General features: G+C 32.8%; 2 protein-coding genes and 1 long non-coding RNA gene across 4 annotated transcripts; 2 read left to right on the top strand and 1 right to left on the bottom strand.

Moving 5' to 3' along the window:
• The first annotated feature begins 7,043 nt into the window (after positions 1 to 7,043).
• On the top strand, positions 7,044 to 14,683 carry LOC105671613 (uncharacterized). 2 transcript variants are annotated; one of them, XR_010889041.1, is made up of 9 exons: positions 7,045 to 10,020; positions 10,503 to 10,615; positions 12,512 to 12,734; positions 12,962 to 13,097; positions 13,495 to 13,563; positions 13,636 to 13,869; positions 13,946 to 14,116; positions 14,199 to 14,284; positions 14,374 to 14,683. XR_010889041.1 is itself a non-coding variant. In XM_067351112.1 (8 exons), exons 2-6 carry the CDS (start codon positions 12,723 to 12,725, stop codon positions 13,951 to 13,953), a joined length of 459 nt encoding a protein of 152 aa, XP_067207213.1. In that variant the 5' UTR covers positions 7,044 to 10,615; positions 12,512 to 12,722; the 3' UTR covers positions 13,954 to 14,116; positions 14,199 to 14,284; positions 14,374 to 14,683. The 2 variants fall into 2 exon arrangements, 1 of the variants encoding a protein (XP_067207213.1); XM_067351112.1 differs by having other exon boundaries at positions 7,044 to 10,615.
• Positions 14,684 to 15,535: 852 nt separating this feature from the next.
• LOC105671610 (uncharacterized) lies at positions 15,536 to 19,602 on the bottom strand. Its single transcript, XR_001100633.2, has 3 exons — positions 15,904 to 19,602; positions 15,717 to 15,816; positions 15,536 to 15,627 (listed from the first exon to the last, which is right to left on the bottom strand). It is a non-coding gene; the product is annotated as an uncharacterized lncRNA (long non-coding RNA).
• A 408-nt stretch (positions 19,603 to 20,010) lies between these two features.
• LOC105671603 (probable hydroxyacid-oxoacid transhydrogenase, mitochondrial) lies at positions 20,011 to 24,876 on the top strand. Its single transcript, XM_012365893.2, is given in 7 exon segments — positions 20,011 to 20,763; positions 20,960 to 21,029; positions 21,032 to 21,191; positions 21,259 to 21,492; positions 21,862 to 22,024; positions 22,360 to 22,641; positions 22,974 to 24,876. Coding segments are annotated over 7 exon segments (1,257 nt in total). The 5' UTR covers positions 20,011 to 20,499; the 3' UTR covers positions 23,058 to 24,876.
• Positions 24,877 to 25,120: the final 244 nt, after the last annotated feature.

Below are 25,120 nucleotides of genomic sequence, written 5' to 3'. Positions count from 1 at the left end.
ACAATTCTTTCAATTTTGATATTGCATAACGATAATCGTCTTTACCGGCGTGCGATTTTTTCATATCACTCGTCGGATATTGCTAACCGAAAGCCTGTTCATAATATTTCTTTGCTCTCAATCCACCGGCACCGATTAACGAATGAACATTCCGATTCAAATGCCAGTCACTTAAAAAATCATCGATCGCGTGTGTATCAGCTGCTTCCACGTTATCGTTATGTGCCGCGTAATTCAAATCATGCTCCCATGCAATACGATCGTCACTATCCACTGGCTTACCGTTGACCAGTGATGCGATATTTCCCACAGCGGTCCCGGCTCCGCTGCCTCACACAACCTTACAGAAGCGCTACGTCACGTATCCGTGTGAGCTCGGCCGTTCAACCAATGGAAGAGAGCGAACGCTCCCTTCCACCGAGCCGACACAACAGACGATAAATGCATGCTACTTGCATGTTAAAAGCAAGCGTTTCTGATTCAGAAAAGAAGTTCTGAGGCGAGTGGCTGGAATATTAGAGATCACCTGTTCGAAACCTGCTTCGTGCAACTTTTTTTTCTTTTTTCCACATTTGTTTCTAACATAGTAAATTATTAGATAATATTTTTTTGCCCAAAAAAATAATATTTTCTATTTATTATTAATATTCGCAAATATTAAACTAACAATTTTAGAAATAATACAGATCTGCTATTGTTAATAGAAAAATGAAGTTATTCTACAATGTTGCAACAAAGTGCTAATTTAACATATGCGAATATTTTTAATAAAGATAAAATAATTTTTTTTAACCAAAAACATTATCTAATAATTTACTTAATATAAATATCGAAAAAGGAAAAAAAGTTACAAAATCACAGTTTTCAAACACGAGATTTTTAATATTCTTGCCATTCGCCTTACTCGTTTAGCCATGCTTGTTATTTTACATTTATCAACATAAAAGATTACACGCCTGCAAAGCTTTTAATTATTTATTTTAAACTACTGCATATTAGCAAGAGTTACTGCAGTAACTACATATACATGTACTGTGGAGATTAGTGGAGGAACACAGTAGCATATTAAAACTGCAGTCAAATAGATGTAGATTGGTAATTTTATTAATACTATTAATAAGTAGTGGTCTTCCGCACCACCTTTGAGGTTCCACTTATGGCGCGTTCGATTTTTTTTTAAGTTGATCGTCGCCTGGAGCCCTATTGTACCACTTTTTTTTACACCTGTTATTTACAGGTTAAAATAATTTACAGTAGTTGACACTGTATTTTTGTATCTATATACTTACTGTACTTTGTATACTCACTGTACTTGTACTTTTGCGCGTTGCGCGTATATTGGCGAGTTGGGAAAATTACTTACTTTATAATTTTTTATAAATACAAACTATATTTTGTATTTATTATGCCTGCAATGCTATCAAGAGTAATGAGAAATACAAGGTGTCCCATTTTAAACAATCCACTCAAATATCTCAGAAACACCGAGTTAAATAATAAAATTTTTTAAATAAAAGTTGTAGGATTTGGAGAGGGAAAAAATATAGGGATATTTGTTTGACCTTGGATGGAAGCGCTTCTGAGATTTGAAGGTTATTTTAATTTTTTTAAATGGAACCACTTTAATTTTTTTATATAAATCCTATTTTCTCATAATATTTGTCGTAAAAAGTTATAAAACTAGGATGGCCAAAAATTGAATGGTTTACAAGATATTTTATACTTTAATTTCACATAATTTTACATAAACTATAAAATATCTCGTTAAATATTCATTTTTCAATTATCTTACTTCAACACTTTTATGCACAAAATAATGAGAGGAATCAATTGGTGTAAAAAAATACATAGTTGACTTTAAGAAAAAAGTATATATATTTAAGAAGAAAGTATATTATATCATATCTGCTAAATATAGCTTAAATATAGCTCTGCTAGATTTTTTCTTAAAGACAACTATGTGTTTTTTTTATACCAATTGATTCCTCTCATTATTTTGTGCATAAAAGTGTTGAAGTAAGATAATTGAAAAATGAATATTTAACGAGATATTTTATAGTTTATGTAAAATTATGTCAAATTAAAGTATAAAATATCTTGTAAACCATTCAATTTTTGGCCATCCTAGTTTTATAACTTTTTACGACAAATATTATGAGAAATCGATTTATATAAAAAAATTAAGTGGTTCCATTTAAAAAAATAAAAATGACCTTCAAATCTCAGAAGCGCTTCCATCCAAGGTCAAACAAATATCCCTATATTTTTTTCCTCTCCAAATCCTACAACTTTTATTTAAAAAATTTTATTATTTAACTCGGTGTTTCTGAGATATTTGAGTGGATTGTTTAAAATGGGACACCTTGTATTTCTCATTACTCTTGATAGCATTGCAGGCATAATAAATACAAAATATATTTTGTATTTATAAAAAATTATAAAGTAATTTTCCCAACTCGCCAATATACGCGCAACGCGCAAAAGTACAAGTACAGTGAGTATACAAAGTACAGTAAGTATATAGATACAAAAATACAGTGTCAACTACTGTAAATTATTTTAACCTGTAAATAACAGGTGTAAAAAAAAGTGGTACAATAGGGCTCCAGGCGACGATCCACTTAAAAAAAAATCGAACGCGCCATAAGTGGAACCTCAAAGGTGGTGCGGAAGACCACTACTTATTAATAGTATTAATAAAATTACCAATCTACATCTATTTGACTGCAGTTTTAATATGCTACTGTGTTCCTCCACTAATCTCCACAGTACATGTATATGTAGTTACTGCAGTAACTCTTGCTAATATGCAGTAGTTTAAAATAAATAATTAAAAGCTTTGCAGGCGTGTAATCTTTTATGTTGATAAATGTAAAATAACAAGCATGGCTAAACGAGTAAGGCGAATGGCAAGAATATTAAAAATCTCGTGTTTGAAAACTGTGATTTTGTAACTTTTTTTCCTTTTTCGATATTTATTTTAAGTAAATTATTAGATAATGTTTTTGGTTAAAAAAAATTATTTTATCTTTATTAAAAATATTCGCATATGTTAAATTAGCACTTTGTTGCAACATTGTAAAATAACTTCAATTTTCTATTAACAATAGCAGATCTGTATTATTTCTAAAATTGTTAGTTTAATATATGCGAATATTAATAATAAATAGAAAATATTATTTTTTTGGGCAAAAAAATATTATCTAATAATTTACTATGTTAGAAACAAATGTGGAAAAAAGAAAAAAAAGTTGCACGAAGTAGGTTTCGAACAGGTGATCTCTAATATTCCAGCCACTCGCCTCAGAATTTCTTTTCTGAATTAGAAACGCTTGCTTTTAACATGCAAGTAGCATGCATTTATCGTCTGTTGTGTCGGCTCGGTGGAAGGGAGCGTTCGCTCTCTTCCATTGGTTGAACGGCCGAGCTCACACGGATACGTACGTAGCGCTTCTGTAAGGTTGTGTGAGGCAGCGGAGCCGGGACCGCTGTGGGAAATATCGCATCACTGGTTCCTATCATTGAACTATATACCATACTGGAACGAGCACGCCTTTGTTCTCGACCGGTCAGATGGAGATAGCTGTTTGGACCCGGATCTCTCTATCTAACCAACAGTCTCGGTCACGTGTTCACAGCTACTATTAGTTCTACAAACATTCGCCTTCATAAAAATAAAATTTTATGCTTTCAAATGAAATTGTTGGATAATTATAAAATTTATATGTTGAAATTTGTTTTTATATTATAAAATTATTTAATAAAAACAATGTATATTGTTTAATAAAAATTGTTAATATATAACATGTATGTATACATATATATTAAATAAAAAAACTTAATACATTTAAACACTTCTATATTTTATTTGTTTAAATATTATAATTTTGTTACATTTATTAATTATAATATCACAATTAAATCACAATTGAAATTAAAGTAAAACAAAATTAATATACATTTAAAATAAAATATATAATTAAAATAAAATCAAATAATAAATCACAATTGCCTCAAATTAAAATATTGCAAAATGCACATTGTGACTAAAGAAAAACGAAGCAAAATAAAGATGAACAAGAAGCGATTATACGTGACTAAATAAAATAGTTTTATGCAATTTTGCGCGTTTTGTTCCACGTTCTTTTAAATGTCGTTCTGTCATTTTTTTATAAAAAGTCAAAATGCGAAGTTTTATATACTTCATTGCTATTACTTTAATTATTTGAATTTCATGCAAATCTTCACTTCCCGTATTATCAAGAAAAGGATGTTCAGGTATAAATAATTGTTTTATTTTAGGCAATAAAAATTTCATGACTCTGATTACAATATTTTGTTTAAAAGAATTATTCTGTATGTGACCTGAAGCTAATTCTATTTTGAAAGCTTTTTCTGTAGTTTGAACAATTTGAAACGCTACATTTGACGGATAATAAAGTTTTCCTCGATTAACAAAAGAAGTGAATGAATTGTATTTATTGATATTAATTGCATAAGTATGAAATGTATTACATCTTTCCATATTTCTTTCTATTAAAATATTTATGCAATGATGGCAATGTATTTCAGTAAGAAGTGTACGAATAATAGAACCCGTTATATAATATAAAATATTTTGTTGAAGAAACGATAAATTTACATTATCTAATAAATTTGATAGGGCTTGCAATTCTTCTTCATTTATATTTATACAATTATCATCATGTATTGTACGTTTTGGCGTTCGAAATTTAAAAATAGAGGGTACTTCGTAATTGTCACTTAAACAATTTGCATTAAAACTAGCACATACAGAATTACGAAACAAAAGTTGCCGTAAAGCCCATTTAAACTGTAATGCATTAGGATTATTATTCCATCCACCACGTCCTCTTATGCATGAAAAAAATAATTCTAAATGATCTTGAGGACACTTATATGCTAAAAAATATCGTAAAGCGTTTACTTCTTTGTACAATAGATCGTGTGCTAAATTGTAAAAACTTTGACAATTTATAACAAATCCTAGTGCAAAAGTACTTCGAGAATGGACAAAAATATTAATGTCATTTATTTTTAAACTCGAAATGTATGTGATGCTATCATCAAAAAATTGTTTGACTAATTTTAAGTTGTTAATCGTCATAGGTGACTTAAAACCTGTACCAAAACCGTTTCTTGTATTCATCGTGTCAAATAATCTATCAATGATACGAATAAATTCTGTTGTTGCTTCACTATTTATAAAGTTTTTATCTCCACTTGTTCTAAGAAAATCTATTGCATCAGCAACACCACTACTTAATACCTGTGCTGCCAAAAGTACATCCATTTTCTTATTTGAAAAATTAACGTGATTATAACTTAATTTATTAGCAAGTTTTAAATCTGCTTCTTCTTGAATTGTATGCAGTTTTTTTATATAACTGAATGAGATTAAGCCAGCTTTAGATGAAATATTTGTTTCTGCTAAGGCATTACGTGCTAATTTAACCATGTGACATGAATCCATTATACAATAAACATTTGACTTATTTTGTGGATGTTTAAAAAAGGTTTTTATATTGTCAGTAGATAGATTACATCCAAGTAATTTAAATGTTGAAAGGTTTGTTTTTGTTCCATCACATGTTAATGAACGTACTATTACGCCTACTTCATATAATTTTTCAATTGCACATTTTATTAGTTGTGCTTGCATATTTGCATTTATTTTGTTAATAAAAAAATATGCAATTGGGCATTTAAACTTATTTGTATATGAAACTATTTGAAAAACTAATACTTCTGTAGCTAAATCTTGAGAATCAATATTTAAGATATTCACCATAATCAACATAGCCTCTGTTTTTATCGGTTTTTATATCATGTATAATTTGAGTACGAATTGCCATTGAGTCAAATATTAAAGCTACATCTTTCAAAAATTGCTTTTGTGGTATTTCTGTTTCTAAATATTTAAAAATTTCCGAAAGAAAACCTACTTCACAATTATAATTTCCAAGCCATTTTCGTAACATCGACAGATGTGGTAAACACAATGTTTCTCGAAGCGTGTCATATCCTTTAGGACTATAAAAATATAGTGTTAATGCAAATTGTTTCATTTCTTGCGTGTATCGTCTTTGCGTTGAAACAACATTATTATTATGATATTCATTTAAAATAATTTGTAACTTAGAATCACTAAAATTATTCAGTAATATTTTTTCCAGATCTGTGTTTGTGTCATGATTCGTTTTAAACGTTTCAACAATGTTCCGTGTTGTTTTAATAGTTTTTTCTCGACGATGTAAACGTTTTTGTAAAATGTGTATTTTTTTCAATAATTCACCTTCTCTTCGCTCTTGTTCTGTTGCCGTCTTTATTACATTAGAATTAAGCATGCAAATATTCATTTGTTCATCCACTTGTTTATCTAATATTTTTTTAGTTGTTTTTCTCTACCAAAATCAAATAAATATTTTATACACACACGCACATATTAAAAATATTAAGATATATATTTAAAGCTATCACACACATCTGTACGTAATGTTACAAATGCCTTAAAGCGTTCTTTCACTGCTTTTCTATTTATTGAAAAGAAAGAGAAAAAACACATTTCAAAGCATTTGTAACATAAAATAAACTCCAGTCTCTTTGGATAAACTATAGTGTGTACATTCTCAATATTGTTCATTTCTCAGTGACATCAAATGTAGCAGTCTATTGTGAGATCCAATGAATGACAAATTAACTTTAATGACAAATATATTTACTTTTATGCTTCTAATTATATTACCAACTTACAATATGTACAAGTATAAAAGCGTAACTAAATATATATAATATACATAAAATTGTGTATATATCAATATTCAGATAATTGAAACAATCGCTGAATTGAGTCGTAGATACATCCCGATTAATCAGATTCAAATATATATATATACACAATCGATTTCAATTATATACACACATTGATTATACATACATATATATATATATATATATATATGTATATATATATATATATATATATATATATATGTATGTATAATCAATGTGTGTATATAATTGAAATATATATAAATATATATAATAATAAATATAATAATAAATATGGTAATAAATATGGTATAATAAATGGTTCCTATTAAACGCTACATCCCTACCCTCAACCCTACCGCTCTACGCTCAGGCCTAGGCCGTCGCGCGAAGCGCATGACATGGCCGGCGAAAAATAATCAAATTTTGTTTAAAAATTGCACTAATTTGTTTAAATAAAAAAAAAAAAACAGTAACAGATACTTGCCGTAGCTCTCGTCGAAACGAGCAAGAGTGTACCGCGTGATCTTGTCGTCACATGTGGAACGCGATGCGATGAGTCAATGTCGACTCTGACGATGCGAACCTACACCTTGCTCGCTATCGCGATGTACGCCGAATATACGTTGAGATCTTATCTGACGGACATTTCAACAACTCCGTTGATTTGTGAAACGTTGAGGAATTATATTATCGCTAAAAACGATACTAAGAGAGACTGAGAGAGGAAGAATATGTAGTTGCAAGTTTCGATAATATGTCTTATATTCGCAACAATGTTGCTTTCGCTGTTACTGTGGAACGTGAAAACCAATAATCGTAGATTACCAATCGCGATTACCGACGGATATCGAACCTACGTTGAAAAATTGCACAGAAATATAACCGCGACGTCGAAACGAAAGAAGAAAAATAAAGACGACGAAAACAACAGCGACGATAACGAAAAACCATCTGTATTCAATAATGATGAAAAATACGATTCGAACGAAAAAAACGATAATGATGATTTTGTTATCGACAATGATGACGATAACGATGACGCTTTGTTGATGCCACCTCCGTCGCCACTACCACTATTATCGAGGAAGATCTCGAAATCATCGATTGTTATCAGCGATGTAACCGACGACGAAGAAAACAATACGCGAAAACCACTCGAGTCCGCGAGAGGCAGCGATGATCGGTCAAGAAATGATAACGAGTAGCGGTGTGACGGTGACGACGATTACGCGATTACGTCTGAGAAACAGGATGGCACGTCGTCGTCCGTAGAAACGAGCGACGAATTTGCAACAACGAACGAAGAATTAGAAGCGACGAGGAAAAAGAAGGAAGTTGTGTCTGCGAAGTCATCGGAGGTTATCGTACCGATCGCGTCTCGATCAACGGAAACGGACAGTGACGACGGAAGAGAACGCGTTGCGAACGAAACGAAGGTCGAAGACGATACTACAACCAGATAAAAATTTACGATGAGTACACGCGAAGCTCCCGCGCGAATCGTATCTCCGAATTCTATCTATTCATCACACTTTACTCATGACGCCGTAAGATTCCATTATCAGTCGCGACAATTCGTTTCGAATTTTGTGGCGCGTCTTTGCAACGTCACCGTAACCTTGCGTCGACGCGTGACGACGCAACGACGACAGAGCCGCAATTTCGTTTCGCGTGGGATGAAACCATCGCGGCTGCTTGGCTTCGTGTCGTTGAGAACACCGGGACAAGTAGAACGAAACAATCCGTGATAAGAACCTACGGCGCGCAGAAGCGCGACGAATATATCCGATCGATGACGATCGACCTCGGCAAAACGACGACGACGAAAGGAACATCTTCGATAAGACGATAACGATTCGTCCACGAAATACGACTCGTCGGCGAAAAGCTTCAACGTTCTATCGTTGTTGTTCGAATCGACGAGCGAACTTTTCTCTTCGTTGTCACGTTTAACAACGACCACGACGATGTCGCTCCAACGTTCCTCGTCGACGCGAATCCACGGAACATTGATCGCCCACCAACGATGCAAAGTTTTTATCGCTTCGCTCAGAACCGAAGAGACGAGTTCGTAATTTTTCGATTCACCACCGTGACAAAGTCGCACCAGCGTTTCACGAAGAATCGACGCGTTCACGTAGATACGATTCACGGTTGTTCGTTCGAATCGCCACGGATAATATCGTACTTCGTAAGAACAAGAATCCACACGCATGATCGACACCGCGAACGACAATGACGATAAGATCGATAATGTCAATAACAATAATGATAATTTTATCGCGACACACGACATCGTTATCACTGTTAATCGATAGAAACGAGCCATGACGATCGATACCCTTGGACGAATCGATCTTCACGTTGTGGCTGGGGAGCGAAAGAATTCTTTTTAAAGTCATCGGCGTTCCGGCGATACTAGCAACAATGTTGACTGATAACGATGCGAACGACACCACCTCGAGTGGTATGATCGTGGCCGATGATTATTTGGAAGCGTTCGTCGAAAGTAAACTCTACGATTCGCTCAATCGAAACAACGGTTTGTTCAATTTGTCGTTCGACGTTGCCACGGCTGCACAGAGACATCATTTTGTCGTAAAATTTGACGACAGACGGAAACGCGTTCGATTGACGAATGACAATGTCGTGTCGTTACCTATGTGGCGTATATGTAGTTTCGAACGATCGTCTTCTCGATCCCGACAACCGATCGTATCATCGATCGTTGAAACTATCGAGAGATTCGTTCCGACGTTGTCCGGTTTGCGTGCGAACGATCCGTCGTTGAAACGTTCATACGTAGATGGTGTTCTGAAACATTTGAAGAGTGGGAATTGGAAAGCACATTTCTTTATTCTAAATTACATATTCGACGTAAAAATGAACGAATTATTAAACGGGATGCGACGACGCATCGAGGTTCTCATTGACAATCTAACAACGATCGATAATCGTTAAATACATATTCATCGCGAGTGTATAACACCGCATCGTCACCGGTGTACAATCCTTCGATCGTGGGCGCGACTATTCTTCTTCCGTCGATATCGCTGAACGTTACGACGATTTTATCGCATTCGTTGAACGCGTCTCTGGCTCGAATATCGTATTCCATTTCGTCGTTCGATCCGCAAACAACGTAATCGTAATCAACGTTGTCATTACTCGCGAGCGAAGATACGACGCGTCGGTTAACGATAAAAACCTCGCAAAATTTGTTGGGTGCGTAAATAAAACAGTTTTTTGCGGAATTGCAAACTAGCAACGACGACGCGTTCACCGTCGTTGTGGCGGTGACGTCGAATCTTTTGAAAATCACTCTGCTTCTTTGAACATTCGCGAAAACATTGTCGGTCGCGAAGATTGGCAGAATGTATGGTTAAGTAAATATCTATTAGAATCAAGTAAATATTTATTAGAATCAAGTAAATATTTATTAGAATTAAGAAAATGATTTTTTTGATTCAAGTAAATATTTATTAGAATCAAGTAAATATTTATTAGAATCTAGTAAATATTTATTTGAATCAAGTAAATAATTTTCTTTTTCAGTAAATATTTACGGTAGAAATTTGCCAGAGAAACCTACATGTGCAGTATTCAGTAAAGAAGTGCATACTAGTTCGGTAGCAATGCTCGATAAAACTGATAACAATGCAAAACATACAAATTTTAAATGTATTTGTTTTGACTTGTGTTTTTAGATGCAGATGTCCAGCGCATAAAAATCCAGGAGCTACCAATGTACAGAAACATGGGATTGCTCGAAGCACCGCGGCAAATAAACGTTACGGCTAATAAAGAACATGCTTTCGAGGTAAAATTGTGAGAAAAGTTTACACAAAGAAAGAAAAATTATTAAGTCACGTGTATGATAATATGTCGATTACATCGCACACTTTAAAATTATGAAATCGAAGACCTTCTGCGTATTGAGGAGAATTAAGATAAGGATTGTTTTTAAAGTAGCTCTATTCGCTGTCGCATTTTTTAGTTTCTGATAATCTGATAACCTGAATATTGTAATAAACCATATCAGATGCGTGATTTATATAATGCTCTAATAAAACTATTTCTAAAAACATTCACTCATATAAAATAATACGTGTTTTGCAAAAAATATTTTAAGTAATGCCAAAGTGTAAAAAATTAGAAAAAAATGTTAAATATTCCGTAATCGCTTATTTTCTTGTGCTATTTTAAAATATTTAGTAATGTAATAGTAACAATTTTAATTAATATATTATTGTAAGGTGTTTTCACTAAGGAACAGAGTTTTTTAAAAATTGAGATATATTAATTATGCAGATACACTTAATAAACGCGTCTTTTCGGCTCGGTGATCTCCTTCACTCTGCCCGCTCGCTTGCCTACTCGCTCAGGCCTCAAAAACAATAACAGTTCCCCACGCATCGACATCCTTGCACGCTCGTTACATTATTTTTTAAATTATATGTTTTCCTATTTATTTCTTCCAACATTCGGCCGTCCTGACCGAACATTCGCCTCGAATGTTCGCCAGTGTCAATTTTCTCGTCGCTGTCGCCCATGCTATCCGTCATCGCACACCCACGGCCTCATAGAATCCGCGGACGACAAAGTCTGAAGAGGTCCCTCTCGTTCGCCAACTTTACGAACAACGTAACGATTATTTCGTAGGACCTTGATGATCTCGTATGGATCAAGATACCTGTGCGCAAACTTGAGTGCAGGGCCGCGTTGAGTTCGTCAGATTGCGACAATGTCACCGTCTCGATAGCTGAAGGCTCTTTCCCTCTTAGAATCGTAATTCTTTCTAAGTACCTCTAACTCGTAGCTTGTATATTTTTCTTCCGCAGGTGTCGTCTTACCGCTCACGTAGTACACCGGGTGTAACAACTGATCTTCGCTATCTCGTTGCAGGAGAATCGCTCCATAACCGTACATTGATGCATCCGTATGCAGCTCCGTGTCTGCACCCAACCGATATAAGTTTAATACGAGTCGCCCGCTTAACAGAATCTTCAACCGCGTAAACGCATCTTTCCCGACCGCTGCAAAATCAAATTTAACATTCGCTCGCAAAAGATTTGATAACGGTCGTGCAATTATTGAGTATCCTGGAATAAACTTGCGAAAGTATCCCGTTAAACCCAGGAACGCTTGTACCTGTCGTATATTCGTCGGTTTAGGAAAGCGTTTCACTGCTTCCGTCTTGTGCTCTGAAGGTCGGACAAAGCCACCCTCTATCGTGTGTCCAAAAAACTCGACTTTTCTTTGCAGGAAACAACATTTTTCCCAATTAATAATCAGACCGGCGCTGCCAGCCGTTTCAAGCACCTTCTCAAGATTTCTCAGTCCGCTCGCGTCGTCGTCAGAAAGAACAATTAGATCGTCCATATATACTAGTACTATTCTATCTCGAATTAATTCTCGAAAAATCGCGTTTACATATCGCTGAAAGACTGAAGGGGAATTACACAGACCGAAAGGCACTCGCAAAAATTCATACTGTCCATCGGGTACAATAAAAGCTGTATATTTTATACTTGACTCATCCATACGCACGTGGAAAAAGCCATTCTTTAAGTCCAAAGTACTGAAGATTTTGGTATTTTGCAGCTGATCCAATTGATCCTTGATAAGCGGTAGCGGATAACAATCTCTAATTACTTTCTTATTTAATAATCTGTAATCAACGCATAGTCTATGTAGACCGTTCTTTTTCTTTAAGGTGCAAATTCATGAGACGCTCGTTTCAGCGTTGCCCATAGTCACGTGACTTCGAGTTGACGCTAGCGTCAAGAAAAAAAACTGGATTTTTTCAGCTTTAGCGTCAAGTCGTGCGATCTGTGCGATGATCTGTCTGTGCGTGCTATAGTCTATTCGCTATTGGATTTCATGGATTGCATGTCTCATGTGGTCTTTCAACCTTATCAATAAAAATGGAAGAATATGTAAGTAGAATATTAGTTATTTAAGTAATAAAAAGTAATAATTGAATTTATTATCCAATACTATATATATATAAAGAAAATGAAAATAATGAATAAGTAAAGAATTAAAAATGATACTTTTTGAGGTTTGGAAGAATGATTGAAGTAAATATTTTATGTTTGTAAACATATAATAAAAAATATTACATATGATAAAAAAATTATTAATAAATATTTTTCATTTTTAGGATTATGAACTTGTTCAAACATGTGGGATGTGCGAAGAAATAATCAATCAAAAGGATGTTATAACGCATGGTTGTCTAGAAGGATATAGTTCTTATACCGTTGATCCAAACACATTCTATTTTTATCCATTAGCAGGTGTGTATTTTTATCTATCATTCTATTACATTTGTAGAAATATTTTTTTTCTTTTTTTCTTTCACTTAAATTTAAAATATAAAAAAGCATTTTTTTTTTAAATTATTTTTAATTGAGAAAAATAATTTACTTTTACTGTAATTTGTTTTAACTATATTTGTTTGAATGCTTTTTGCGTCATTTTCATTGTGTATTAAAAATATAAGTTTGAATTATCTTCAATGTTTATTGTCTTAGGCTCTGTGTGTGTGTGAGAGTGTGTGTGTGTGTGTGTGTGTGCTGCAATGTTTGTAATTATAATTAATCAAAAACTTTAATATATAATTAATATAACATGATTTTTATCTTTTTTTTATATTTATTGAAAGAAATGTTAATATTTTTTTATATATTTTAGATGATGGTGTAACTATCATAAGACGAAGCAATAAGGAATTAGTAGAAGAGCCTTTTGATAACAATATGAGTAAGTAAAAAAATTCTTTTAAATAGAGAAATGTCTTTCTGAAAATAATTTTTATAAATATTTTTTTTTTAGATAATGTATCACAAAAAGAAAAAAGAAACATTTCTGGAGAACGTAAGCAAATTACGTTTAAACGTTCAAAACTGAATGATAATTCAGAAATCAAATTGAATTTTGATGAAGAAGAATTACTAATTCTCGAAGTACAAAAACGGCCACCATTGTGGGATTATTCTTTACCTTTGATGCAACGTAGATGTACAATCAAACAACGATTATGGGCAGAAATAGTTTTGGCATTAAATGGTGAGTATAAAAATAATTTCTAAAAATATCTAAATACAAAAAATACCAAAAATAATTTATTTATTTTCTTTATAAGTAAAATAAGTATAGAAGAAGCGCAAAAAAAGTTTAAATCATTGCATGATACATATCGTAAAATAATACAATCAGAAAAACGAATGAGTGGATCTGCTAGGAGAGATACAGTCCAAAAGTGGGCTCATTATCATTCCATGAGTTTCCTCAGAGACTCTTGTCTTCTAAAAACGTAAATATAAATATTTAAATTTATTAAGTAATTATATGAATTATATATTAAAGTGTTCCATTAATTATAAATAACATTACAGCACTGTGTCTAATATAAATAGTAGTGATGTCGATTCAAGCTCATCATTAACGAATGATGAAAATAATGCAGGAAACATCAAAAAAGGTACAATAAAACATGTGAAATTATTATTATAAATAATTATATTATAAATAATTATAAATAATTGAAAAAAATGCGTTTCTATAATCTAGATTTTAATGAAGGAAGAAGAAGAAAAAAAACTGATACCTTAAGTGCAATAGACAAAGTCGTAGATGCCATATGTAAAGAAGATAAAATAGCTCTTCCTCCGATACCAGAACCTAATGAGATGGATTCTTTTTTATCTTTAATAGGATTTAGATTACAAAAACTAACATCAAAGACTAGGTTTAAAATAATGCAACAAATATTGCAGTTAACATACGAAATAATTATGCAAGAAGACATTAATGAATAATATTTAATATAATACATAAGATATTCTTTTTTTTTTCAAAATATATTTTAAAGTTTTTTAAACATTTGTTTGAATTAATATTTTTCTTGATATTTTTAATTAAAATGTTTGCATTAAATGGTTTTTTTACATGTCATTTTTCATAATCTTAATGAAGGAAGAAGAAAAAAAAGTGATAGTACAAAAGGTGATACTTATTTTTATTTGCATTATATTTTTTTAATATAATCATATATTACTTGAAATAAGAATATTTTGTTTCATATTTTTTATTGTGTTCATTATGTTATTAATAAATAATATATTTAAACATTCAGTGAGCTTTAAAGTAAATATTAAAGTGTTTCTAAATAAAATTAATTGAATAACTAGTTGAAGGTTTTATTTTATTCTTACTTAATTATACCTTTCTTAATATTTATTAATAAAGCGAGTATACGAAACAATTATCCGAACAAAATCAATGAAAAACTTTTGGCAGTTTTGATAAACGATAAACGAAAAGGAAATTGTTGTCAAAAATGTTATTAAATAAATTCAATATTTATAGAACGTTACAATCATGGATTTTATCACGCAATCTTTCCTGTATAAATACAAAAAATTATAATTGAATATTATTAAATTGTATAGTTCTTTCAGTAAAAATAATTGCAAATTATTAACGCAATTAGCCAGAGCAATTCCTAATGCAATTTATGAGAATATTACCAAGAATTAAATGTAAAATAATTTAAACATGAATATATTCGATCAGATTTATATGCTTAAAATAAAAAATTGCTTTATTGTCTAATCAACAATCATCTCGTATTTCTCACGCGATAGATACCTCAAGTACTTCCTATTTTGATATAATCTTGAACAGGTTTGTAATACATGATTGGATGCTGTCTACTGATGTAAGTCGTTGCTTTTCCACAAGCATTATTAATCGCTGTCAAGTTTTCTTATTATTTTGACACATCCGCGAAATTAATCCGACTAAAAGTTTAACTGAATATTCCTGCAAACACATTCATGTATTTTATATTTTATCAAGTAATAATTTTTAATATAATAAATAATTTTATCTGTTAAATTAGCGATACGTACTTGAACTAGCGTGTCGATGTAATTAGAGTATTGAGACATGACATTACATATCATTAAAGACAACTAACTATGAACTGTATAGTGAATCATTGTTGATTTGCTGAAAGAACAAATATACATATTCCAAATCACTCTCTAGTTATATGTACATGATAAAGAATTATAATGTAAACTGATGTAAACTTACAAGATCTGATGTAAAGAATAAGTATATAGAAGCATTGCTTAAATATTATTATTAAATTGCCATGGTACAGCTCCTTCGGTATTAAAATAATTGCAGAAGTTTTCACGAATTTCGATTGCGTTTCGCGTACTATTGTTATTACCACATAGAGTAATATCTTTTAATGCACTATCTCTTATATCTTTTCTCCAAGATCCAGGAACAAACTCATCGAGTCTATTTTGATCAACAAGTGCTTCATCAACATATTGGTTTACTCTGATATCTTGCTTACGAAGCCAGTTGTGCAGACATACAATAGCTTGTATTATTTTCATGGATTTTACACCTGTTATTTACAGGTTAAAATAATTTACAGTAGTTGACACTGTATTTTTGTATCTATATACTTACTGTACTTTGTATACTCACTGTACTTGTACTTTTGCGCGTTGCGCGTATATTGGCGAGTTGGGAAAATTACTTACTTTATAATTTTTTATAAATACAAAATATATTTTGTATTTATTATGCCTGCAATGCTATCAAGAGTAATGAGAAATACAAGGTGTCTCATTTTAAACAATCCACTCAAATATCTCAAAAACACCGAGTTAAATAATAAAATTTTTTAAATAAAAGTTGTAGGATTTGGAGAGGGAAAAAATATAGGGATATTTGTTTGACCTTGGATGGAAGCGCTTCTGAGATTTGAAGGTCATTTTTATTTTTTTAAATGGAACCACTTTAATTTTTTTATATAAATCGATTTCTCATAATATTTGTCGTAAAAAGTTATAAAACTAGGATGGCCAAAAATTGAATGGTTTACAAGATATTTTATACTTTAATTTGACATAATTTTACATAAACTATAAAATATCTCGTTAAATATTCATTTTTCAATTATCTTACATCAACACTTTTATGCACAAAATAATGAGAGGAATCAATTGGTATAAAAAAAACACATAGTTGTCTTTAAGAAAAAATCTAGCAGAGCTATATTTAAGCTATATTTAGCAGATATGATATAATATACTTTCTTCTTAAATATATATACTTTTTTCTTAAAGTCAACTATGTATTTTTTTACACCAATTGATTCCTCTCATTATTTTGTGCATAAAAGTGTTGATGTAAGATAATTGAAAAATGAATATTTAACGAGATATTTTATAGTTTATGTAAAATTATGTCAAATTAAAGTATAAAATATCTTGTAAACCATTCAATTTTTGGCCATCCTAGTTTTATAACTTTTTACGACAAATATTATGAGAAATCGATTTATATAAAAAAATTAAAGTGGTTCCATTTAAAAAAATAAAAATGACCTTTAAATCTCAGAAGCGCTTCCATCCAAGGTCAAACAAATATCCCTATATTTTTTCCCTCTCCAAATCCTACAACTTTTATTTAAAAAATTTTATTATTTAACTCGGTGTTTTTGAGATATTTGAGTGGATTGTTTAAAATAAGACACCTTGTATTTCTCATTACTCTTGATAGCATTGCAGGCATAATAAATACAAAATATATTTTGTATTTATAAAAAATTATAAAGTAAGTAATTTTCCCAACTCGCCAATATACGCGCAACGCGCAAAAGTACAAGTACAGTGAGTATACAAAGTACAGTAAGTATATAGATACAAAAATACAGTGTCAACTACTGTAAATTATTTTAACCTGTAAATAACAGGTGTAAAAAAAGTGGTACAATAGGGCTCCAGGCGACGATCCACTTAAAAAAAAATCGAACGCGCCATAAGTGGAACCTCAAAGGTGGTGCGGAAGACCACTACTTATTAATAGTATTAATAAAATTACCAATCTACATCTATTTGACTGCAGTTTTAATATGCTACTGTGTTCCTCCACTAATCTCCACAGTACATGTATATGTAGTTACTGCAGTAACTCTTGCTAATATGCAGTAGTTTAAAATAAATAATTAAAAGCTTTGCAGGCGTGTAATCTTTTATGTTGATAAATGTAAAATAACAAGCATGGCTAAACGAGTAAGGCGAATGGCAAGAATATTAAAAATCTCGTGTTTGAAAACTGTGATTTTGTAACTTTTTTTCCTTTTTCGATATTTATTTTAAGTAAATTATTAGATAATGTTTTTGGCTAAAAAAAATTATTTTATCTTTATTAAAAATATTCGCATATGTTAAATTAGCACTTTGTTGCAACATTGTAAAATAACTTCATTTTTCTATTAACAATAGCAGATCTGTATTATTTCTAAAATTGTTAGTTTAATATATGCGAATATTAATAATAAATAGAAAATATTATTTTTTTGGGCAAAAAAATATTATCTAATAATTTACTATGTTAGAAACAAATGTGGAAAAAAAAAAAAAGTTGCACGAAGCAGGTTTCGAACAGGTGATCTCTAATATTCCAGCCACTCGCCTCAGAATTTCTTTTCTGAATCAGAAACGCTTGCTTTTAACATGCAAGTAGCATGCATTTATCGTCTGTTGTGTCGGCTCGGTGGAAGGGAGCGTTCGCTCTCTTCCATTGGTTGAACGGCCGAGCTCACACGGATACGTGACGTAGCGCTTCTGTAAGGTTGTGTGAGGCAGCGGAGCCGGGACCGCTGTGGGAAATATCGCATCACTGCCTTGGATCCTACTCCCGAAAATTGAATTTTAGTTGGCTTAAATCGAGGCGATCCTATACTAACGTATTCGTCCGCACGCATGATCGAGATATCGCTTCCCGTATCGATAAGCGCCGCAATAATCTTATCATCTATCGTCACTTCCTTCGTATATTTCTTACGCGAGGAGTGTGTCACAGCGTAAGTGTTTCTTACTTCACCGCTTTTTCTCGGACACTTCGAGGCAATATGTCCGTGCTCGTCACAATTAAAACATTTCGCACCTAGTTCCCTCGTCGGACACGCCGCACTCACGTGATCTCGCATGCCACAATTGTAACACCGCCGCACATTCGTCGTCGTCTTCCCCGCTCCGAAGCTAGAATATCCCCTCCTATCGCTCCTCTCATCCCCACCAGTCCTCTCGCCTCGTCCAGCCGTCGCTGAGCCGCCGCCTCGCCTGTCCTGTCGGTTCGAGCCCACCGCGTGGCGATCTCGTAGAGTCACCTTTTCAAATGCTTCGAGTAAGGATTTCGTCGTGTCGAAACGTTGTATGCGCGCCTGGTCGCGCAATGCACTGTCTGGAATACCGTCTATGACGTAGTCCAACATTTCATCGTCGTCGATCGGTACGCGATTTCCCATGATTATTTTCTCATAAACGTACTCGTGAAAAGTTTCGGCCTTCCTCCATAGACGTCCCTCGAATCTTCTTCGCATCGTTACCCTGCTTTAGCGATGACGAAACATCCTCTTTAGCTCACCAATAAGCGCGTCAAACGTCATCTCAATGTACTCCGGTTTCGAGTGAAACCACTCAAGCGCTTTTTTTTCAGCTTCATTCCGATTAAAATTTTTGCAAAGTCATCTTCCAGTCTATACGTCGCTCTTATAAATTTAATTTGTTTTTCCCACGTGTCAAAATTACTAAAGGCACCGTCGAACTCACTCACTAAGTTTGCAATTGTCGTCAAATTCATTCGCATATTTACCGACGGTAATGCTATAGCGCCGCCGTTGCCATTATTTGCCGCGTGTGCCTGATGATCAGGCCCTAATCCACTATGCCCGCACGTTCGTTAGCACGTAACATCGCGATCTCGCGTCGAGCGAGTTCAAGTTCACGCTCGGCCAATTCTTTTTCACGTCGGTATAGTTCAATCGCTTGCTCGCATAGGCTATCTTCACGTCGCGAATTTTCCTCGTCGTCGTCGTTCATCCATCGACCTGAGGGATCATTTTCCACCAGACGAGCAATAAGCTCGGCTTTCGTTCCCGTTGTCGTCAGTTTACGCGCCTTCGCCTTCTCCTTTAATTCTAGCACCAAAAAGTCGTTTGGTTGAGGCATAATTATCGTATTTTCTAATCACCGAAGATCTCAACGTATTCACAGCGTTCTTGTTGCCTCGTGTATTGTTATTATTTTTTTCGTGTCCTTTTGCATCCTGGCGCTTTCTCTGCTCGTAGCTTCGTACGCCTTGCGATCGTCTTTATCATGCACACCGTTCTTATAATCGTCGTATATTCGTCCTTTCCGCGAAAAACGCTCGTACCTTTTATAATTGCTCGTCGCCCACGCACACTGAGTTTTTACGCCGTACTCAATGCTCGTCGTCGTTCGTCGTCTCTCAATATATTCGGCACGTCGTACTTCCGGTATCTCGCACAATCTCACCTCTGTTTCCCGATAAACTCGCAAATCTTTTTTCAAATCCCGGCTGAGCCCTCAAAATGTAAGGTGTTTTCACTAAGGAGCAGAGATTTTAAAAAATTGAGATATATTAATTATGCAGATACATTTAATAAACGCGTCTTTTCGGCTTGGTGATCTCCTTGACTCTGCCCGCTCGCTTGCCTACTCCCTCAGGCCTCAAAAACAAAAAAAGTTCCCCACGCATCGACATCCTCGCACGCTCGTTACATTATTTTTCAAATCATATGTTTTCCTATTTATTTCTTCCTACATTATGTTATTTAGTAAAATTTATATAAAATTTTAGATGGCTTGTTCTACGATAAGATATGGAATAGATGTTACAAGAGAATTGGGGATGGACATACAAAATATGGGAGCAAAGAGAACATGTCTAATGACCGATCCAAATTTGGTAAACTTAGCTCTTGTAAAAGTTGCTATTGACAGTCTCTCAAAACATGGCATTCAATTCGAGATTTACGATAAAGTACGCGTGGAACCAACTGAACAAAGTTTACAAGACTCGATCGAGTTTGCCAAGCGTGGAAATTTCAACGCGTTTATAGCGGTATGTATGCAAGAAATACAAATACATTAAGATACGATTACATCGATTAATTTTTATAGTTTTGATGTAAAAAATTATAAGCGTATGTATTTTATTGAATTAATAAAGAATTATTATTTAAAGCTGACGATGGATAAAAAATTAAAAAAAAATTATTCGTGCAATAAGCTTGCAAATTATAAATTTTAATGACTAGGTTGGCGGTGGTTCTGTGATGGACACTTGCAAAGCAGCAAATTTATACAGTTGTGACCCAAACGCCGAGTTTTAGACTATGTAAACGCACCGATCGGAAAAGGAAAACCGATTCAGATTCCTTTAAAACCCCTTGTCGCCGTTTCTACGACTTCCGGTACCGGTTCTGAAACAACTGGAGTATCTATTTTCGATTATCGGCCACTGAAGGCCAAAACGGGGATCGCGAACAGGTAATGCTCATTGTGTAATGTTAAATACAAAAACATACAAAATTAATTCGTTGACACTCTTATCTAGAGCTCTACGTCCAACATTGGGAATTATCGATCCTCAACACACCCTTAGTTTACCAGAAAGAGTATGCGCGTATTCTGGTTTCGATGTGCTCTGTCATGCTTTAGAATCTTTTACGGCGATACCCTACACAGAAAGGACTCCATGCCCACCAAATCCGATTTTGAGATAAGCTTATCAAGGTAGCAATCCTGTCAGCGATGTCTGGGCGCGATATGCTCTACAAGTTATGCGCAAGTAATAAACCACTCAATTATCTATGCAAAATATCCTAAATGTCAGCGTACTTATTTTAAACTATTAAATATTTGCAATTAAAGTGAAAAAACAATATTTATTTTCTCATTAAACTAAAAAAAATTATGTAACATCAAAAAAATAAAAATATCTTAGCAAATAAAAAATAATAAAAGTTGATTTTTTCATATAATTTTTTATCAATTTTAAATTAACATGCATTAAATTAACAGTAAGAAACTAAAAACTTTAAAAATATTAATTAAATAGTGAAAAAAATTGATTTTAACTTCGTTAAAAAAAGTACACATTTTTTAAAACATAAATCAATAAAAAATGTGTATCAATAAGGCTGAATTTTTTGCACAGATACTTTGAGCGAGCAGTTTACAATCAAGATGATTTGGAGGCAAGAAACCATATGCATTTAGCGAGTACAATGGCAGGCGTTGGTTTCGGAAACGCCGGTGTTCATCTTTGTCACGGACTTTCGTATCCTATCAGTGGAAACGTTAGAAATTTTCAACCAAAGGTACTTATATGGTTAAATTTGCATATAGTATTTTATAATGCATGAATATTATATATATTAACTCATACTCAAAATTAATTTAATTATTCCACTAAACTTGAACAAATTTATCCTATCTTCAACTAATGAAACTAATGAAAGCCTTCAATCAATAATCATATAGCGATATAATTATAAAGTGCATTTTCCATCTCTATCACTTATTATAAATATTTTTTAAACCAAGTTTTAATCATCCTATAATGTATAAAAAATTGGATATTTAAAAATTCTTTATATTTTCTTATCTAAATCAATGATTTTTATCTGAATTGTTATATTTCGTCTTATTTAAGAGTTACAGCAATGATCACCCTATAGTTCCTCACGGCTTATCCGTGGTGATTTCCGCCCCAGCCGTGTTTTCTTTTACGGGAAACGCATGTCCAGAGAGACATCTGGAAGCTGCGGAACTGCTTGGTGCGAACGTTACGAATGCTAAGCGGGCTGACGCCGGCCAAATTTTGGCCGACAAGGTTAAAGAATACATGCGCCTTATGAAAATCGAGAACGGTTTATCAGAGCTCGGATTTAAGAAAGAAGATATTCCTACTCTAGTTCAAGGAACATTGCCTCAGGTAAATGACACTCAACATCCCATACTGTTTATTAAATGGAAAAATGTAATAACATCAGTTATAATTAGTAGGGAGCGGATGTTCGTGCACGATCCCGTATCGCGCGCAGAGAACCGCTGCGTGCGAGTGAGTCGAGTACTCGCTGAGGTAGCATTTCTCGAGAAAACCCGATTGTCAATTCATCTGAATTCAATATATCTATCGTGTATAATGTGTATACTCGATTCACTCGCACGCAGCGGTTTTCTGCGCGCGATACGGGATCGTGCACGAACATCCGCTCCCTAGTTATAATAATTAATTTGATATATTCTCTGTTTTTATTTTTTTAGCATCGCATCACAAAACTGGCACCTCGCGAACAATCTGAAGAGGACCTCGCACAATTATTCGAAAATTTATTTACAATCTACTAATAATGAAGTTAATATTTTAATAATTGTAATATAAATATATCAGAAATATATATAAATATATACAGGGTGATTCAAAATAACTTGGTGTCCTTGCAATGCCATATTCTTGAGCAAATTCTGAGACAATTTTTCCTTTTACAAAATTTTGTCCAAAGCTTAGTTTTCGAGTTATAATTGAAAATAGATAGCAGCTTACGAATTCGGTACAACGGGCATGCAGGGACGCGCAACGTGTAATGAGACTGTCAAGTGTTTACTATCGTCTCATGACACATTACACCGTCCCTGTCTGTCCGTTGTATCGGACTCATAAGTAGCAAACTATTTTCAATTATAACTCGAAAACTAAACTTCGGACAAAATTTTGTAAAAGGAAAAATCGTCTCAGAATTCGCTCAAGAATATGGCATTGCAAGGACATCAGGTTATTTTGAATCACCCTGTATTTATATATATACAGGGTGTCCCGTAAAGACCGTAACAACGCTTAGGAATATATTTCTGAGATAATTCTGAGCAAAAAATCTTAATACCAAAATACTCAGGGTGTAATGGTTTTTGAATTAGAAGCATTTAAAGTTAACGAATAAGATAGCCTGAAATTTGCGCGCTCAGGTGTGTACAACGTACAGTGATAAACGCGAAATTGACTATCGCTCCTCTGTTGTCAGTATTAATATTTGGAAAATAAATTTGCTAATACATATTAACATAAATATTGTTTACGCAATTCAGATTTTGTTGAAAATATTATAAAGAAAAAAATATTATAATACACAAAACGCGAACTGTCAAAAACATTATATTACATTTCTTTGATATTTCTTTTTATCTTACAGATATTTGTACAGAATATTGTGATATGTTACTCATTATTTGTACAGAATATTGTGATATGTTACTCATTTATGGTAAAATAAAGAAAAAGTGATACTAATGTAAAAGAAAATCCTACAATGAGTATTCGTGAAATTAGTCGTCAAGTTGGAATGTCAAAAACAATGGTTCATAAAATATTAAAAGAAAATGAAATGCATGCGTTTCATTACTTAAAGGTACAACATTTATTACCTCAAAATTATGCGCAAAGAGTCTTTACATATTCAATATTATTTAATTATTTTTAACTGTTATTAAAATAAAATATTGTGAAATTCTGTATTCTCTATTATTTTAATTATACTATTCAATTCTACTATTTCAATTATTTAATAATTTTATTGTACAAATATCTATAAGATAAAAAGAAATGTCAAAGAAATGTAATTTTTGACAGTTTGCGTTTTGTGTATCATAATATTTTTTTCTATATAATATTTTCAACAAAATCTTAATTGCGTAAACAATATTTATGTTAATATGTACATTAGCAAATTTATTTTCCAAATATTAATACTGACAACAGGGGAGCGATAGTTAATTTCGCGTTTATCACTGTACGTTGTACACACCTGAGCGCGCAAATTTCAGGCTATCTTATTCGCTAACTTTAAATGCTTCTAATTCAAAAACCATTACACCCTGAGTATTTTGGTATTTAGATTTTTTGCTCAGAATTATCTCAGAAATATACCCTTAAGCGTTGTTATGGTCTTTATGGGACACCCTGTATATATACCAGAAGATTATAATAAATAAAGATTATTTTTTTATGACAAAAATTATTTAGTTCAAATTTTCCGAAAATTTAAAACTAATGTATAAATACTGATATATCTCTATATTTATAATAACTAGAACAATACAGGCGCGCGCACTTATTATGATAATTTAATAATTATGAAATCTAAATATTTTAATAAAATTTTTTATATTTTAAGTAATCGTCAAAATAACCTTTGCTCTCAAATTATCAAACTGTCAGAATAATCGCGATAACCAATCAGCGTCGTGAAAAAGCGTCAATACTTTCGAAACATTCGAGTATCGATCTTTCATGCCTTTTTTAAGAGCGGACTAGAAGAATACAAGCGCGCGCTACGCGCGCGCAGTTGTTATGGTACTTTAATAATTATAAAATCTAAATATTTGAATTAAGTAAATATTTATTAAATTTTACACTG

The sequence above is a fragment of the Linepithema humile genome, chromosome 1, assembly GCF_040581485.1.
Source record: "Linepithema humile isolate Giens D197 chromosome 1, Lhum_UNIL_v1.0, whole genome shotgun sequence".
In the NCBI taxonomy this organism is placed as follows: domain Eukaryota; kingdom Metazoa; phylum Arthropoda; class Insecta; order Hymenoptera; family Formicidae; genus Linepithema; species Linepithema humile.
This window is presented reverse-complemented; position numbering and strand designations above follow the sequence as displayed.

Coding starts and splice junctions, on each gene's coding strand:
- LOC105671613 (XM_067351112.1), top strand. Junction 13,098..13,494: donor CTATTTTTATCCATTAGCAG/GTGTGTATTTTT, acceptor TATATATTTTAG/ATGATGGTGTAACTATCATA. Junction 13,564..13,635: donor GCCTTTTGATAACAATATGA/GTAAGTAAAAAA, acceptor TTTTTTTTTTAG/ATAATGTATCACAAAAAGAA.